This window comes from Aristolochia californica, unplaced genomic scaffold, assembly GCF_029961685.1.
Source record: "Aristolochia californica isolate CCGP_79_NKW_82.1479 unplaced genomic scaffold, dmAriCali1.0.hap1 SCAF_3, whole genome shotgun sequence".
NCBI lineage: Eukaryota > Viridiplantae > Streptophyta > Magnoliopsida > Piperales > Aristolochiaceae > Aristolochia > Aristolochia californica.
The window spans coordinates 11,808,554-11,826,247 of NW_027181992.1; the positions used below are offsets into that span (position 1 = coordinate 11,808,554).

The 17,694-nt window shown below is 35.4% G+C and overlaps 1 protein-coding gene across 2 annotated transcripts in view; it reads left to right on the top strand.

Moving 5' to 3' along the window:
* Window positions 1-14,465: 14,465 nt before the first annotated feature.
* LOC137960614 (uncharacterized) overlaps window positions 14,466-17,694 on the top strand; it is a 28,870-nt gene continuing 25,641 nt past the window's right edge. For both annotated transcript variants that reach the window (XR_011114197.1, XM_068808276.1), the window contains exons 1-6: window positions 14,466-14,894; window positions 16,127-16,186; window positions 16,291-16,383; window positions 16,487-16,715; window positions 16,858-16,964; window positions 17,141-17,203. Coding sequence is in view for 1 of the 2 variants with exons in the window: in XM_068808276.1 (XP_068664377.1) it covers window positions 14,652-14,894; window positions 16,127-16,186; window positions 16,291-16,383; window positions 16,487-16,715; window positions 16,858-16,964; window positions 17,141-17,203 (795 nt within the window). In the remaining variant the exon portion in view is untranslated. The remainder of the gene's footprint in view (window positions 14,895-16,126; window positions 16,187-16,290; window positions 16,384-16,486; window positions 16,716-16,857; window positions 16,965-17,140; window positions 17,204-17,694) is intronic.

Sequence of the window (17,694 nt, forward strand, 5' to 3'; positions counted from 1 at the left end):
ACCGATGTAGACCAGCTCAAGAAATTTGATATCCCTCGCAAAGGTATGGTAGTAATCTTGAGAATATCATTCTTGTTACCCATGTATTCTTCAGCCATAAGAGGCAATTCAAGGGTAATAATGTACTTAAATTTGAAGTAGCCTAAGTAATCGGCTTGGAGATTCAAGTGCAGCCAAGGCTAGCTCGGGTAGATGGAAGGAGAACCCACACTTATCAAGTCTTTAGGAAAAGAGGGAACCCAATTAGGTCAGTCAACTTGCTGGCCAAAAATTACTATAATTAATTCTCTAGTCTTCCTTGTAGATAATAGTAAAAATCAATCAATAAGCATGAGATCAAGTAAGGTAAGGTAGCAATTCAGAATTAGATCATTCCAAGATCATCACAAAAATATAATTGACTCCAGCTTGGGATAAATCAGTCTAGATTCAGTTCTTCATAAATTAGTCAAGATATGATAGATCAAAATCAAACAAAATCAGGCCTAATCAAAAATATATTGTGAGATCTTCAAAAACAACAATCTTTCTTCAAATGGATTGGCGTCAACTAGACTTTCAAATGATCACTTCCTTTATTATTTTTTGTTTGATTCCTTTTATGTAAAACACAATATTCTATTCTTGATTTTCCAAGAACAATCAGCCAACTCGTGGCTCTTCAAAAATTCTCCAAAAAATTACAAAACTGAGAAGAGTTCTTCAAACAACTTGGTTAACGGAGAAGGTTAGCTTAGAAGCTAAGTTATTAGATTTCTGAAATCCAAAGGATAAAAAACCACTCATAATAGGCTCAAGAACAATTTTCTTCATCAGGAAAATCTTGTTCCCACAAAATTATGACTTTTTCTGTAGAAAATTTCAACATAAACATATTTTCAGCCAAGAACTTGCAAACCGACAAAACTGCCTTGGTAAACTTCTTCTGATCTGAGATGCATAAATATCAATAATTTCATAAGATGAAAACATAAATAAAATCATCTCTAAACCATCTTCTAAAGATCCGAAAACCAATAGCATGAAGTAATAATAACAAGAATGAAAAACTTATATCACAAGCTTCAATCTTGCTTCACAAAGAGCCTTCTATGAATAGCTTGGATCATAACTTCTTAGAGCATTTATTTGACGTGGGGATCCAAAATTTGATGCTTTGATACCATGTTGAATTTAGGACCCCATGATTGAAACCTCGAGCAAGATGAGAGAGAGAGAGAGAGAGAGAGACCTCAAGTAGAGAGGAGAGAAGAGAAAAGAGAGAAAAAGACTTTAGACTAGAGAGAGATTCTTCCACGAGTTGAGAAGTGAACAGCTTGATTGAACCCTTCAACCAAGACCCCTATTTATACTATTTCCATTACATATTTAGGGAAACTTAAGAGATAAGTTAGGATCCCTAATATCCCTAATTATATCAATCATGATTATCCAAATCTACATAAATCAAGGGATGATAAATCAATTACATTAATCAAGGAAAATCGTCAAATATTCCAATTCATGTTATAAGGATTCCATATCGTGTGATGACTCATCATGCCACCTCATGTGGTGACTCATCATGCCACCTCGTGTGATCATGGTAGGTCCCACCTTATAACAACTTGTATTTTTTTCAAATTGAGTGGACACCATGGCATGAAAAGACTTAAATATGAAAAAAAATCAAATTTTTCTTTGAAAAAAATCTTCTAATAGGTATCCAGAGGAAAAATTAGACATTAGTAAGTGAAAGTGATGGTGTAACAGAGGAGCATCCTTTCCCAAGAACTTTGGTTTGGGATTTGTTGGCTATGGTAACAAAATTGTTTCCTATACCTGGAGACATTGAATCTAACAAACTCTTATTACCTGTAAGATGCTCGAAGACCCCTGCGTAATGATCCAGGATGAAGAGGAAAAAGTAGTAGAAATCATATCTTAAGTAGTGGTGGCAGCAACAGTAGTTGAAGATGTAGGAGAAGATGGAGAGAAAACTATAAGAGCTTTCATTCTCTATAATAATTCATAATCATGATCTGGTATAGTCTTCTCGCCTCTTTGTGACCCAAATTTGTCTTTATTTTTCTCATTATTAATCGAGGCCTGATTGGCGGTGACCCATGTCTGGTTTGCCATGAAGCTTCCACTAGGTATCCACTAGATGGTTTAGTCCTCCACAATGAGTGCAGACTCGGCTATCTTTCCTTAAAGAACCAAAGCCAGCTCTACCTCCTCTTGCTCGACCTCCTCTATAATTCCTACCGCGCACTTCGGTGGTAGAAGATGTAACCCTATTACTTGAGTACATAGCAGATGACACTTCTGTATGAGAGGCGGAAGAAGGGTAGAAAATGACACTTTAGTATGAAAGGTGGAAGAAGGGTCTAGTATTCTAAGTAGTGTTGCACTTATGTGATCAAATGATGGAAGTGTTGAACGGTTGAGGAATTGGTTTTTGGCCACTTCAAGATATGGCTTAATATTGGCTAAAAATAGCAGTTGTTAAGGCCTCCAGCTGTTTTTCATGAATTAATATATTAGTGGAGTAGGGCAGAGCAATTTTCCACTCCTGAATCAGCCATCTAAACTGTGCCAAGTACTCATATAAGTTGTCTCCTCACTTTGTATTGAACATGCTTTGGAAGACCATATAATTTGTGTAGGTCTCTGTACTTGAATACAACTTGACAGTTGCATCCCATATTTGCTTGGTGGTTTCAAGGTGAACTACATTGTTGGCCATAGGGGTGGCTTCGAACCGAGCCAACTCGCGAGAGGCTTGAGTTCAGCTCGGTTTGATTCGGTATTTCTTGAGATTAAGCCAAACTCTAGTTCCAGAATCGGCTCGTTTAAATTAACGAGCCAAGCTTGACTGAATCAAGGTTTGGCTCGATGGCTCACGAGTCGGCTCGTTAATTTAACGAGCGGCGGATTTGGGAAATTTTCGGGAGAGAGTCGCATCACAAGACTCTCTTCCATTCTGTCTTTGCCATTTCCATGCAGTTTCAGCATGATTTTCTTGCGGAAATCGTTCTCTGTCAACGGGGATTCATGGGAAATGGGGGATTTTGGTCTTCTTATCCCTCGTTCTCCCTCTCCCCCTTCAATTCCTCACTAGCTGTCTCAGACTTCGATTTCTTCCTCTGTGATTTCTTCCTCTTTTATCTTCTTCCTCTTCGATTTCTTCATCCGAAGTTCTTCCTCATTGATGAGATGAATGCGACAGTTCGATGGAAGGAGGTAAAATTTTTATTTAATCTTCTATTTTTTTTTCATTGCCGACCTAACCCTATAAAAGCTCTAACTCTCACAATTTTTTTCAGTATCATCCAGATGTATGCAAGGGGAACACCTACGGCGTTCAGTTTCATCGAATCAATGAAGCTCATGATATAAGTAATTAAAAAATACCCCCTTTCTCTCCAAGTTTTAATCCATTCCCTTGTCTTCCTTCCACAAAATCAGAAAGATCGATTACTGATTTCTTCTAGCGACCCTTTTCCATGTTCAGATGGTGATGAGCCTTTTGGGGGAATCCAATGAAGATGAATCATATTCTTACAACACCAAAAGCTACGAATACGCGAATGGTTGCGACGAACCCTTCAGGGGAGTGAACGATTAGACCTGGGATTTATGGGAAGAATGGATGGGTTGGGAAGGAGCTGGAATCCGAGACTACTCATCTCACAACAACCCTTACATTTAATTCCTTTCATCATCATCTTCTTCTTTTATTTTCTTCTTATTCTGTGAATTTCGCCGCTGCAAAAGGAAGAGGTTGTTGGAATTATTATTTGGCATATTTTTTAAAATTTTGTCTTGATCTTCATCTCTTCACAAATTTTCTCATTCCCATATATAATTTTAGCTCTGGAAGGATTAGATATCCTACTTCTTTATTTCTCTTCAGCATATTGTGGAAATTATCTAGTTATCTCGCCCCTCTAAGTTCTTCAATGTATCATCGTCTTCAAAACTTTGTGAGATTTATTTCAACAATTGTGACTTGTTTAATTGTTGTTACTTTCTTATCTTACACTATAACAAACACTGAGTTTTGCCACTATTTTTTTTTTGTCTCTGCTTTTGAGGGTTAGTAGATATCATTCATGTCTTTTGGTGTTCTTATTTTTTTGAGGCTCCTGAAGCTTGAGTGAGAGTTCTGTTTTAGTTGTGGCATCTGGAGCTTAAAAGTATGATAAATATATCTTGTCTTTTCTTATGATTATTCTTGTTTTCATACTCAATTAATGTTCTTATCATATTTCCAAATCTATAAGCTGCAATTCAAGGAACAATCCCAGCATTAGATATTTCTTTGTTGTTACTTGAAGCTTCCAGTGTGTTTTGCTACCAAATTTGCAACATTTTGTATTCTCCATTGCTTCCTTTGGTCTTTGCAATTTTTCACTTGCCATGTCATTAATAGTTTTTACTGTCAAGTATCTATTTGGCAAGTGATTGCATCCTTATTCACTTCAATAAATACTGGAAATTTGAATATTTCTACCATATTCTATTTGAATGACAATAACATGGCAAATATAGTAGTGATCTGCATTCTGATTTCTATGGTTTCATTTCAGGTGGGTTCAACTTAAGTTAGAGATGGAAAACTTCAGAATGTACATAAAACTCTTTCTTAATCCAATAACTTTTTTATCTTAATTATCTGTATCGGTTGTTTTGGTTGTGTGGCCGTCCGGGCTGTTGATTTTTTTCTTCTTCTTTTTGCACTTAAAAGAATTAACTTATTTTTTTATTCCTTCGGCACAATAGAATATGCCTTAGGAGGATGAATCATCATGAATGTGAAGAGTTGTAGAAAGGACTCGAAAAAGGAACTCTTTAATAATTAAAAAATAAAGAGTGGAGTAAATATACTTCTTAGGTAGGTGAAAAGGAATATACTTGTTATTAATATATGACTCTTACCTCATTCGAGGATATTTGTTTGCTTATGTACACAGTAATCTTGATTCATATTAATATGAACCTATAGTTGGTTGGTGATTAGATTTGGACTTTTGAACTATAGGTTCATATTAATAAAGACTTTTCATAGTTACTTTTAACTGGTGGATGTGGCCAGTGGTCACCAAAGTTCAAACTCCTTCCCCTACTTGAAGATTCTTTTTTCTTTTCTTTTTTTCTAGATTATAGGTTTTCAACGAATTTTCACTTTAAAATCTTATTAAAGTCCTACTTAAAAGTCACAGACACAACTTAATAACGTGGACTTAAAGCAATATCAAAGATGAACGTTTGATGCCCTCCTTTTTCTGTTCAGTTGGTGAAAAGAACCTGCCAGCATGAATGATTTTCCATAACTGTATTTTTCTTAGAAATTAAAAGTGAAGGCTCATAAAAAAAATCCCTATTTTTTTAGGGTACATTTCTAGAGAGATAATACTTTTTTTCTAAAAATTAGTTTCTTTCTACCCATAATAGATTTCCCAAGGGGAACGGGACAAAGTGACCCTATAAATCTTTTGCAAAAGTGGAAATCAGATGGGAATTCATACTGGCCATCATGCCCAATCTTATACAGGTATTATATATATAGGTTATGCCTAATTTTATGTAGAGGTCATGCCCAATTTTATGTAAAATGTATACATAATTTTATATACAATTTAATTGATATATATTTTTTGAAAAGTTTTAAATGTATGTTAAAGCTCGAGCTCGGCTCGAACTCAGTTAAAATTATTGGGCTCGAGCTCGATAACAATTTTAGGCTCGAGATTGGGCTCGGCTCGAGTTCGAGTTCCAAATATTTAAATCAAGCTTGGCTCGAACATAGGTAGGTTCAAGCTCGGCTCGGCTCGGCTCGGCTCGATGCCACTCTTAGTTGGCCACATGCTCCACCATGTTGTTTATCAGCCAGCTAATAACCAATGTATCATTCTTCAACCATTTAACATAGGAGGTGTCCTCCTCATCAACAAGTGGAGCTGGTCTATTTAGATGTCTTAAGAGGTCTCGGGTAAGGAGAAACCTTCTAATCGATTGTGACCAGCTTAAGTAATTAAACAACTCTCTCAAGAGTATAGTAAAATAATTTATGAGTTTACTTTTACTTTACTTCCCATGCAGTCTTCAGCCATTAAGTATTAATGACATTTTTCTTATGCAATATAGAGGAAGCTTCAACAACTGATATAATCCAGGGTTTAATAAACTATCAAATTCAATATCCTAAAACTAGCAAGTTTAATATATGTAAGTCTTGTCCTTTTATTAATTCACTTCTCAAATGATTAATCAAATCAAACTCAAGTTAAGCCACCAACCCGAGCCAAAGGATGAACCACTTTGAACTCGACTCATAAAAAACTGAGGGATATAGACAAAATCTAGAGGAACCAACCCAAGAATAAATCAATAAAAATCCCTCATGCAAGTCAATATCAATTAGATAAAAATGTATATTTTTTAATTAAGAAAGGGTATCAATCTAACCATGGAAGATTTTCCTCAAATCAGCCACTTCCAAAGATAGAAAAAGGAATCTTTCCTTTTGTAATTGGTGCCACTTCAAGAGGATCTCAATCTTGACTTGTTTTGATTATTTTTTGCAAGGATGCCAAGATATTTCCAACAATCAAAGATCTCAAGAAGGCCAAAAAGACAATATCTCGTGGGCTGGAAAGGTGATCTAAAGAAGGAACTTTCTTTCTTAACTAAGTGCCAACTATCAATCCAAAGAAAACACTTTCTCTTTCCGTTTTTCTTAGAATCTTTGGGCAAGAAAATCCACCACTTATCTCAATGTGGAGGAGAGGGATATAGCAACTTAAGGTTCAAAAACTTCTTTCATGCAAAAATTATTATAAAAAAAAATTTAAGGCTCAGCAATTGCTAAAAAAAAAGACTTATCCTAGTTGTTTTTAGAGTAGCAACGAGAGCAGCACAACAATTGATTTAAATCAATTCATCAAATCCAAGAAAGATATACTATTTGATCATACTAATCAATGGATGATAGAACTGGATTTCATTATAACTTCCAATGCATAAAATATCTTCTTTTCAAGCACATTATCACAACATAACCGATCTTGATTAATAGAAACCAACTTTACAAACCGAGTGCAAAATAAGCATCATCATAACATCTTCTAAACCAAGAGACATATCCTTCAAAGCTTCTATATGAAAATCATCATCTCTTGATCCCTTTTCAGAGATTAAAAACTTGACAACTATGTCATTAAAAGAGATAAAGAATGAAGATAAAAATCATATCTTGCCATTGGCTTGATACCTTGCTTCGTGAGTGAGGCTTGATCAATAAAGCAACTTAAGCACCATCTTAACATGAGGATCCTAAACCCTTAGCTCTAGTACCATGTTGGATTTAGGATCTCATGACAAAGTCCTCGACCAAGGTGGTGAGAGAGGAGAGAAAGAAAAAGAGGAGAAGAAAGGAGAAGTAGAAAGGAGAACGTAGAAAGGAGAAAGTAGAAAGGAGAGAGAGACGACTATAGAGATGGAGAGAGAGAGAGATTGTAGAAGAGAAAAGTTTAGGGATGAATTTGAGAGAGAAGAGGGGAGACTTAATGATCTTTCCCATGTCTTGTGCCTCTATTTATAGTTGTAAAATGAGGTTTACAATGACTACAATGCCCTTAGGGCTACAAGCTTTGTAAAAGAAAAGACATAAGTAGACAAACATCATTTATTTATACCCTTGTGCCATCCTTATGAGAAGTCCTTTTAATTACCTCCTTCGCCACCTCCTTGACATGGGGAAGGTATTTACTTTGATGCCACTTCGAGGTGTCTTCCAACAGAGCATTTATTCTCAAACTTGAAAAACTTCTCAAAAATGCTTTAGAGTGACAAAGTGAGACTTAACCTTGGAAAATTCGCTATTATTTCCCTTCCTTTCCTTGCATTACATACTAGACAAGCTCCCTCACTCCACATTGAGCTACTAAAGAAGTGGAATTTTGGATCTCTCAAGGAGAAGGAACTCTCCAAGTCAAGGATGTATGTTTTTCTTTCTTTGATTTTACTTTGTGAAATGTTCATCTAGAACCTATTCAATCTAGATAGAAAAGACCTGCTAGAGCTAGAACCTAGCTAATCTCTTGGGGAGATTTTAATAGTAAAAAATGTGTATTGAGTTACACTTGGCTTAAATAGAGAATCTCTTTGTGAAAATTCCAGCTATTAGAATCTTAAAATAGTGAATACCAATAGGAGAACATCGATAACAAAAATTCTCCTTATCTTATGGTGTGTAAATGTTTATTTTTCATTAAAATTGCAAATTTTCATGACTCTTTATTTACATGCCTTACATAGTTTTTAATTTGAAATATTCAATTCACCCCCCTCTTGATAGTTTTTAATTTGAAATACTCAATTCCCCTCCCCCCCCTCCCCCCCCCCCCCCCCCCCTTGAGAAGCCACTTGGGCCAAAACCCTCTACTACATGCAAGAGAGGGATTTCTCATCTCCTAATAGGTCCTAGAAGAGGGGGGGATTGAGGAGGGGAAATAAAACATAAATTTCAGAAAAATAAATAACATATTGATTGATATAATAATGTTATTATTAAAAATATTTTAAGAGTAAAATTAAAATTCTATATATACTTTGACGATTATGTTAATTGTCATGGTGTCATTAGTAGTAGTGTGTCTATTAAATTCTAATCATAAGATAGAATTACAAATATATATAGTTGAAACTAAAATATTATGGAAATTATCCATCTAATATTACTTTTTATGATATCAATAGTTTAATATTGTGAACCGAGAGTTGAGAAAGATCAAATGTTGGTGCTTTGGAATTTTTGTCTGTAAATGATTTTTTAAATATTATTAAACATTATTGAAATGTGTTAATAATATGTATCAGATATTTAAGAAATTGACACGACACAGTTATTTTTTGTTGGGGCTTCAACAAATAGCAAAATTACCCCATTGAATCTGCATGTCTATCTAGTTGTCGGATCCATGCAGCCCCAACATGGTCTGATCTATTGCGATTGAGGGGGTCAGTGCACCTTTGAAGTTAAAGTGAAAGTGAATGAACTAGGGAAAGTGGTGAAAGTGAATTACTTTTTTGTGTTAGTGTGCTTAGGGGTGGCATCGAACCGGTTCTCGAATAGCTCAAGTTCGGCTCGGTTAGGTTCATTCCAACTCATTTAAGTAATGAGCCGAACTCAAATGAGGCTCAGTTTGGTTCTTGACCTCGTGAACTGGCTCGTTACTTAAACCTAAGATCAAGAGTTAGGACTCGAGACTCAAGGCTGAAGGACGAAAGGTGAACGCCGTAACCTCTCTAGTTAGGACGAAAGGCGAAACCTCTCCATCTCAAAAATATGTGGGTTCTTTACTTCGAGCATATCTTGGAGAGTAGGTGATTCTGAATATTTGGAATGCGACTTTCTCTCGATAGCATCCAGATATTCAAAAGTGTTTCCTATTTTAGCCGCCATGATCTTCAACTTCTTCAGTTTCTTCCTCTCATTGCCGAATTTGGGTGTTGTCGACGAAAGCCACGCAATAGACCACACCCACAGGTAAGTCATCTTTCCCAAGTTAATCTCCCATTAAACCATAACAACCTATTTTTTAGATGTTCAAAAACCTAAAATTCTCCATGATTAGCGAATGGGAGAAAATCCAATTTTTTAGTTGTTAAAAAATCTAAATTTCTCCATGATTGGTGAAATGGGGGAAATAGCCCTCTATTAAAAAATTTCTCCATTCACCATTTCTCCCTTTCTATGAGTTGTGAAGAAATTGGTGTGTGACGTCTCTGACTCTCCAATGAGTGGTAAATATCACATTCGTTATTATTTTCTTTGTTTTTCTATTAAAATTTATTTTGTACGTATTTTCTTCTTAATATTTGGGAGGGAGGCTCAATCATCTTTGTTAATCTCCTTATATCTCCTTAAGTTAAATATTTCATTTTTTTTATTGATTTGTATAATTCATTTTTCTAGATTTGGTTAGTCCAATAATTATATTTTCAACATTCAAAATGAGATGGTGGGCCTACTCTTGGAGTTGTATGATTGTTATTGTTAGGATTGTTTTCCTTATTTATGCAAGATAGGACGATTTTGGGTTTACCTAGGTGTAATTTTCATGTAAATATATGTTATAAGGTCTAAAAGGAGAGAATTCTTCTTCATTTAGGGTGGATAGACCAGACTATGCTATTAGGAAAGACGAACCACCAACAATTACAGATACCAGCACTGCAGTTGAAATCACGCTTTATGAACGATGGGAGCGATCTAATTGCCTCAGCATGATGTTCATTAAGATAAGAATTTCTGTTGGTATTCGTGGTTCTGTTGATCAGCATAAAAAGGTCGAAGACTTGCTGAAAGCCATTGATGATCAATTTGTCACTTCAGACAAGGCACTAGCAAACACCCTAATCATGAAGCTCTCATCCCTAAAGATCAACAGCATGAGAGGAGTACGCGAGCACATCATGTAAATGAGGGATATTGCAGCTTAATTAAAAAACTTGAGGTTGAAATATCAGATTCTTTCCTTGTGCACTACATCCTGAACACCCTTCCACACCAATATGTACAACATACTTAAGGATAAATGGTCAATTAATGAACTTTTGACCATGTGTGTTCAAGAGGAAGGGAGACTGGTGATGGAACAAGGAGAAAGTGCATTGCTGGCAATACATGGAAAGGGCAAATATCAAGTCAATCCCCCCCCCCCCCCTTCCAGGGACACATGAAGAAGGAAGGAATGCACAAAGTTTCAGAAATGGCTTAACACATGGTGGATTGATTCTGGATCAACAATCCACATCTCTTGCAAAACCTAAGGAAGCTAGTGGGAAGTGAGCAAAGCATTTTTTTTAGAAGACAAGATGAGCTCATATGTGGAATCTTTAGGAACTTGCTATTTAATTTTAAGTAGTGGCTTTGTTTTAAAGTTAGAAAATACCTTTTATGTTCCAAATTTTTCTAGAAACTTGATTTTAGTTTCAAGGCCTGTACCTTTTGAATATTCCTTTAATTTTTTTAGATATATCTTTCAGTCTATTTTATAAATCTGATTGTGTTGGGAATGGTACTTTATCTAATGGTCTTTATTGCATCAATTTACAAAACAATGCCACTTATGATTCAATGCATGTTCACATTGGCACTAAAAGATGTGTTATTAAAAAAGATTCCTCTACGTTGTGGCATCGGAGATTAGGTCATATCTTCATGGAAAGAATTAAAAGATTAGTAAATGAAGGGGTACTTAATACTCTGGATTTTACTGATTTTGAGACTTGTGTAGACTGCATAAAAGGAAAGCAGTCTAACAAGTCAAAGAAATGTGCCAATAGGAGTTCAAACATATTAGAGATCATACATATTGATATATGTAGTCCAGACATGGACTCGGACTCACATTATAAAAAATATTTCATCTCTTTTATAGATGATTACTCTACATGTTTTATAACAAAATGAAGCATTAGATACCTTTAAAATCTTTATGGCTGAAATAGAGACAATGCAGTAAGCAAATTAAGATTGTGAGATTAGATAGAGGTGGAAAATATTATGGTAGATACATAGAGGTGGACATGCACCTAGGTCATTTGCAAAGTTTCTTCAAGAGCATGAGATTATTGCCCAATACACCATGCCTAGTTCACTGGACCAAAATGGTGTAGCAGAAGGAAGAAACCGAACATTATTAGGCATGGTGCCGAGTATGCTTAGCAACCCCAATGTTCCTAGATTATTGTGGGCTAAAGCACTTAAGATGACATTGTATATATTAAATCGAGTTCCAACCAAGGTTTTTCCTAAAACGTTATTTGAATTATGGAAAGGTTGAAAATCGAGTTTAAGACATATGCGCGTTTGGGGATACCCGTTTGAAGTTAGAATTTATAATCCACAAGAGAAGAAGTTGGACCCAAGGACCATTAGTGGGTATTTCATTGGATATGCTAAAAGGTCTAAAGGTTACAAATTTTATTGTCCATCTCACAGCACTAGGATTGTGGAATCAAGAAATGCAAAGTTTCTTGAAAATGACTTGATCAATGGGAGCAATCAAACTCGAAACATAGTTTCTGAGAATGATCATTCAGAATCTCAACCTTCCACCTCAAGTGATAGATTGGTTATTATTTACGGCACCCTCAAGTGCAAACTGGTGTTGAACAACCAATCATTGAAGTTCCACAAGCTGCTCGTGACATTCTAGTAGATCAAGTAGTTCAAGAGTTGCCAAGAACTTTTGAACAACTAGTTGAACTACATACTTCTCAAGAATATGATGGTACAATATTAAAAATATCAACTAGACCAAAAAGATCAACAATTCCTGATGATTATGTTGTGTATCTACAAGAATCTGACTACAACATTGGAGTAAAAACTGATCCAAGTTCTTTTCACAAGCCATGAGTTGCAAAGAATCAGAATTATGGTACAATGCCATAAAGGAAGAGATGAATTCTATAAAGAGTAACAAAGTCTAGGATCTTGTTGAGTTGCCTACTCGAGTTAAAGTCATTGGATGTAAATGAGTCTTTAAGACAAAAAAAGACTCATTGGGCAACATTGAGAGATACAAGGCAAGACTCGTTGCTAAGGGATTCACTCAAAAAGAAGGAACCGATTACAAGGAGATTTTTTTCTCCTGTATCTAAGAAAGATTCCTTGCACATTATTTTGGCATTAATAACCCATTTTGACTTAGAGTTGTAATAAATGAATGTGAAAACGACATTTCTTAATGGGGATCTAGAGGAGGAAGTTTACATGAAACAACCTAAAGGATTCCCCTCTAGTATTGGTGAACAATTGGTTTGCAAGCTCAAGAAATCCATATATGGATTAAAACAAAGAGCCGCCAATGGTATTTGAAACTCCATAATGTAATTTTTTCATTTGGTTTTGTTAAAAATATTATGGATCAATGTATATACCAGAAGTTCAATAGGAGTAAAATTTGTTTTCTTGTTTTATATGTGGATGACATTTTGTTAGCAACCAATGATAAGGGTTTTCTGCCTGAGGTGAAACAATTTCTCTCTAAAAATTTCGTTATGAAGGATACAGGTGAGGCAACTTTTGTCATTGGCATTAAGATTCATAGAGACAGATTTTGAGGTATCTTAGGTCAGTATCAGGAAACTTGTATTAATAAATTTTTAGAGAGATTTCAGATGAAGAATTGTTCACCAAGTGTAGTTCCCATTGTGAAGGGTGATAAATTCAATTTGAACCAATGCCCGAAGAACCTTGAAAGGGAACAAATGAAGAACATTCCATATGTTTTTACTGTCGGAATCCTAATGTATGTTCAAGTCTACAAAAGACCTGACATTACATTTGCTGTAGGAATGTTGGGACGATATCAGAGTAATCTAGGGTTAGACTACTGGAGAGCTGCAAAGAAAGTAATGAGGTACCTTCAAGGAACTAAAGACTACATGCTGATGTATAGACGGACGAACAATCTAGAAGTAATTGGCTACTCAGATTCTGACTTTGCTGGCTGTATTGATTCACGTAAATCAACATCATGATACATTTTTTTGATGGCTAGTGGAGCTATATTATGGAGGAGTGCTAAACAAAATTTGACTGCCACATCCACTATGGAAGCCTAGTTAGTTTCCTGTTTTGAGACTACTTCACATGGTGTATGGCTTAAGAGTTTCATTTTTGAGCTTAGAATTATGGACTATATCTCTAGGCCATTGAGAATGTATTGCGACAATTCAACTGTAGCCTTTATGGCCAAGAACAACAATAGTGGAAGTCGTAGTAAACACATCGACATAAAGTATTTGGCCATAAGAGAACGTGTTAAAGAAAAGAAAGTGGGCATTGAACACGTAAACACTGAATTAATGATAACTGATCTTTTAACTAAGGGCATGCCACCGTTGAAATTCAAGGATCATGTCATGAATATGGGACTTCGTTCCATTATGTAATTTTTTATTGTATGAACAATATTATTTTGGTGAAATTTTTAATTATTGTGATGTTTTTCTTATATTTATGTATACCTTAATCTTGAGAAAATTCATCTGTGTTGGACCAAAAATAAACATAGAGTTTATTCATTAAGAAATTGTTGCTACAAAAATTATAAGAAATAAATACAATATAATACATGGAAGGTAACTCGTCATTAGATGACTTATTGCCATGATTCATGTATTTATTACTTAAATTCAGATTATTGATGAATTTAAGATTATATTAGAAGTGCGGAGTCGTCAACTTCTATAAGGAGTTATAACACGATGCCATATGGCTTGATGGGAACTTGGCTAAAAAGACATGTTTTTTGTAATCAGAGTTTTGGAATACTAAAGTGAATTAAAATATTTCACTTTCACATTTTTCATTCACTTTACTTCCGCTTGTGGACACGCACTAACTGTTAAATTCCAATCCACTTTCACGTTCCATAGGTGAAAACAGATCATCACGAAAAAGAGCTGGAGTGCTGAACTCTGAAGCATGAAGCAAAAGAGAGAAACTCCACCGTCAGCTCTTCCCTCCCTATTCTCGTTCTTTCTCTAAACCCCGCTGTTCCTTGAGTCAGTAGCACGATTGAGATCCCAAATCAGCCGCAGTTAGACCTACAACAGTAATTAAACCTTTGTGCTTCCTTGGCGCCATGGCGTCTGGTCCGGATTCCGCTGGCACAACTCTCATGGATCTAATCACCTCTGATCCTTCTTCAACTGCTCCTCAATCAACTTCTGCTCAATCAGCTCCTTCAACGTTGGGACACCCTGTACAGGTAGAACGGAAGTCCAGAAAAACGACATTGTTGCAGATCCAAAACGACACCATTGCTGTAGCAAAAGCCCTTAACCCTGTCAGGACGAACATCATACCACAGAGGCAGAAGAGAAAGGTCCTTTCCTGATTAGGGGTTCTATTTGTTGTGAATGATTTCGTTTTTATTAAATAAATAACTAGTTTCAGGGGTCTCAGCTGTCAGATCTTTGTGCGCAAAAAGCATGTTTTTTCTTTCTTTCTTTATTTATTTGAATATGCGGAAGGGAATTGGACGCCGAGGTTATGTATTACATTTTCAATTCTCTGTTTTTCTTTCATATAGTACTTTATTTCTCTGTGTGGTTTTGTCTAAACTCCAAATGTGGTTGATGATTGGGTATTGGAGGGGTCGTTCACAACTCATGAAATGTTATACTCATTGAACCGGAAATAGCTCACAATGTTAAAACTTAATTTTGATATGTAATAGGTTGGTTCTTGGTGAATTTCGTTGTGTGAACAGAAGCTCTTCAATATCTGACAATGCATAGCACTCACTGTTTTATGTTCTTTTTAACATCTTAATTGTCTTACTTTTAATGGAAAATTTATTCATCAAGACGAATGAGTTGAAAGAAGACTCACCTTTCTATCTTGAGGTGCTTAATTCTGACTTGTCATTTTCTGTTACATGGGTTTTTCAAAAGGGGATGATTAATGGCTGATGGAAATGTATATGTTGCTTATCAGTATCCCCTATATAGATGTAGCTTAAACAATATCCTACTGAATTTTTGACACCATTATGAAACTAAGCTATATGAATTTTCTTGAAAGTTCTGTTCCTCCTGTATTTCACTCTAAACATCATTGTAGGTTCTTTTCCTTGTTAAATCTTTGTTTGGTTGATTCTTCTAAAGTTCACTCAACAAAATCATAAATCGAGATCTTCTGGATTCAACCATCTTTGCCATGTTAAATTCAAAATAATCCTAAAATTTTCTATCGTTATCTTTTTTTATTGTGCCTTGGAGGCTGCATTCTTTTGTCTAGAATTTCTTCCACTTTTATTTACCTTGTTTTCTTTGTTCTCCATCTTCTGGATCTGGTAGCAATATTTAATTTGATTAGGGAGCTGAAAGGAACAATTTTTTTTTTAAAAATTATCATCAAAGATTACTTAGTCCTTCTCTCTCTCTCTCTCTCTCTCTCTCTCTCTCTTTCTATTTGATTTTTGTTAGTACTGGTGGTAAAAGCAGCTCCTTTCATCTCTGTAAACTAGAAGGATTCTTGAGTTTCTGAGTTTCGTTATGGTCCTTGTGCTGACTCCATTCAACAACTCTAATGTTCTTTTCTTCACATAAGCAGCCAATTTCATACTCACAACTTGCGAGAAGCATCCATGAATTGGCGGCAACCTCTGATCAGGTTTTTCTTATTTGAATTGCAATTCAAATTCTTTCATGAAAGAAATCGACCATAGATCATTTATTTAATAAAAACCTAAGACCTGTACTTTCATGTGTGTGTAGAAAAGTTCCCAGAAACAGTTGGTGCACCATGTCTTCCCGAAACTTGCTGTTTACAATTCGGTTGACCCTTCTTTGGCACCATCTCTTATCATGGTATATTTTAGTTGCAGTTTCACCTCTTAGGAATTTTAAATTTTAGTAGATATTGGGAGCATAAATTCAATTTAGACTGACACTAGTCCTTCAACTTTTACAGCTACATCAACAATGTGAAGATAGGAGTGTCCTACGATATGTTTACTACTACTTAGCTAGGATCCTAGCAGATAGTGGTGGTCAAAGTGTTGGTGCTGGTGGTGGGATACCCACACCAAACTGGGATGCACTTGCTGACATTGATACTGTTGGTGGGGTGACAAGAGCAGATGTTGTTCCTCGTATAGTAGAGCGACTTACTTCAGAAGCTTCAAATGCTAGTATTGAAGGTACATGCTCCTGGATTTTATTATTCATCACGGTCAAGTGTTTTCATGTTTTCCAATTCTGTTGTTGCTTTTCAATTATTTGATTTGAGTATTTAAACAACATGTGGTGGTGTTTGACTTTTGTTTTTTTTACCTTCTCAAGTTCATGCGAGAAGATTGGCTGCTTTGAAGGCCCTTACTTTCGCTTCATCAAGCAACTCTGAGATCTTAATTAAATTATATGAAATCGTATTTGGTATTCTTGACAAGGTTTGTGCCCTATCATATGCTTTCCTTTTGTCAAATATGTTTTCTACTTTTCCACAATAGTATGGATCAAGTTCAGAATATTTTTCCTCTCATCTTTGTTGCTCTTTATTTTTGAAATCCTTCTAGTGGAAAAAAAGCTTAATGGTTAGTTTCTTCCCTTATTTTATGTACCTTAGGTTGCTGACAATAAACAAAAACGTAAGAAGGGCGTTTTTGGTAAACCAGGTGGTGATAAAGAGGTGAGTCCATAAAACTTCATCTTGGATTTAGAGGTCTTTGATTTTTATACATTATATATGCAATTTAACTCATATGGACTTAACTTCTAAAGCATTCCTAGTCACTGTAGGTAAAAATTTGTTAACTATTGTGTTTGTCATAGTATCGATCAAAAGGAGGGAAATGAAGCTAGTATACATGTTACAAATATTTCTGTTCACTGTATTTAGATCCAGTTATATACTGTACAAAACCATAAACAATTGTTTAGGAAGGTCTTGGATTCAGGAGTAATCTATTGGTTTAACTGATCTTGGACGTTGTTTTTACACATAATAGATTCTTGTCTGCTACTTCATAGAAATTCATCCTTATAATTCCTTATTTGATGTGTAACCATTGACTTTAAAACATGATCTGGACCTGGATGATTAAGTTGGGCATTGGCCTTTTATCTCTTTGAGTATCACTGATAAAAAAAGTAAATCTGGTAGCAAACCTGTATTTAATT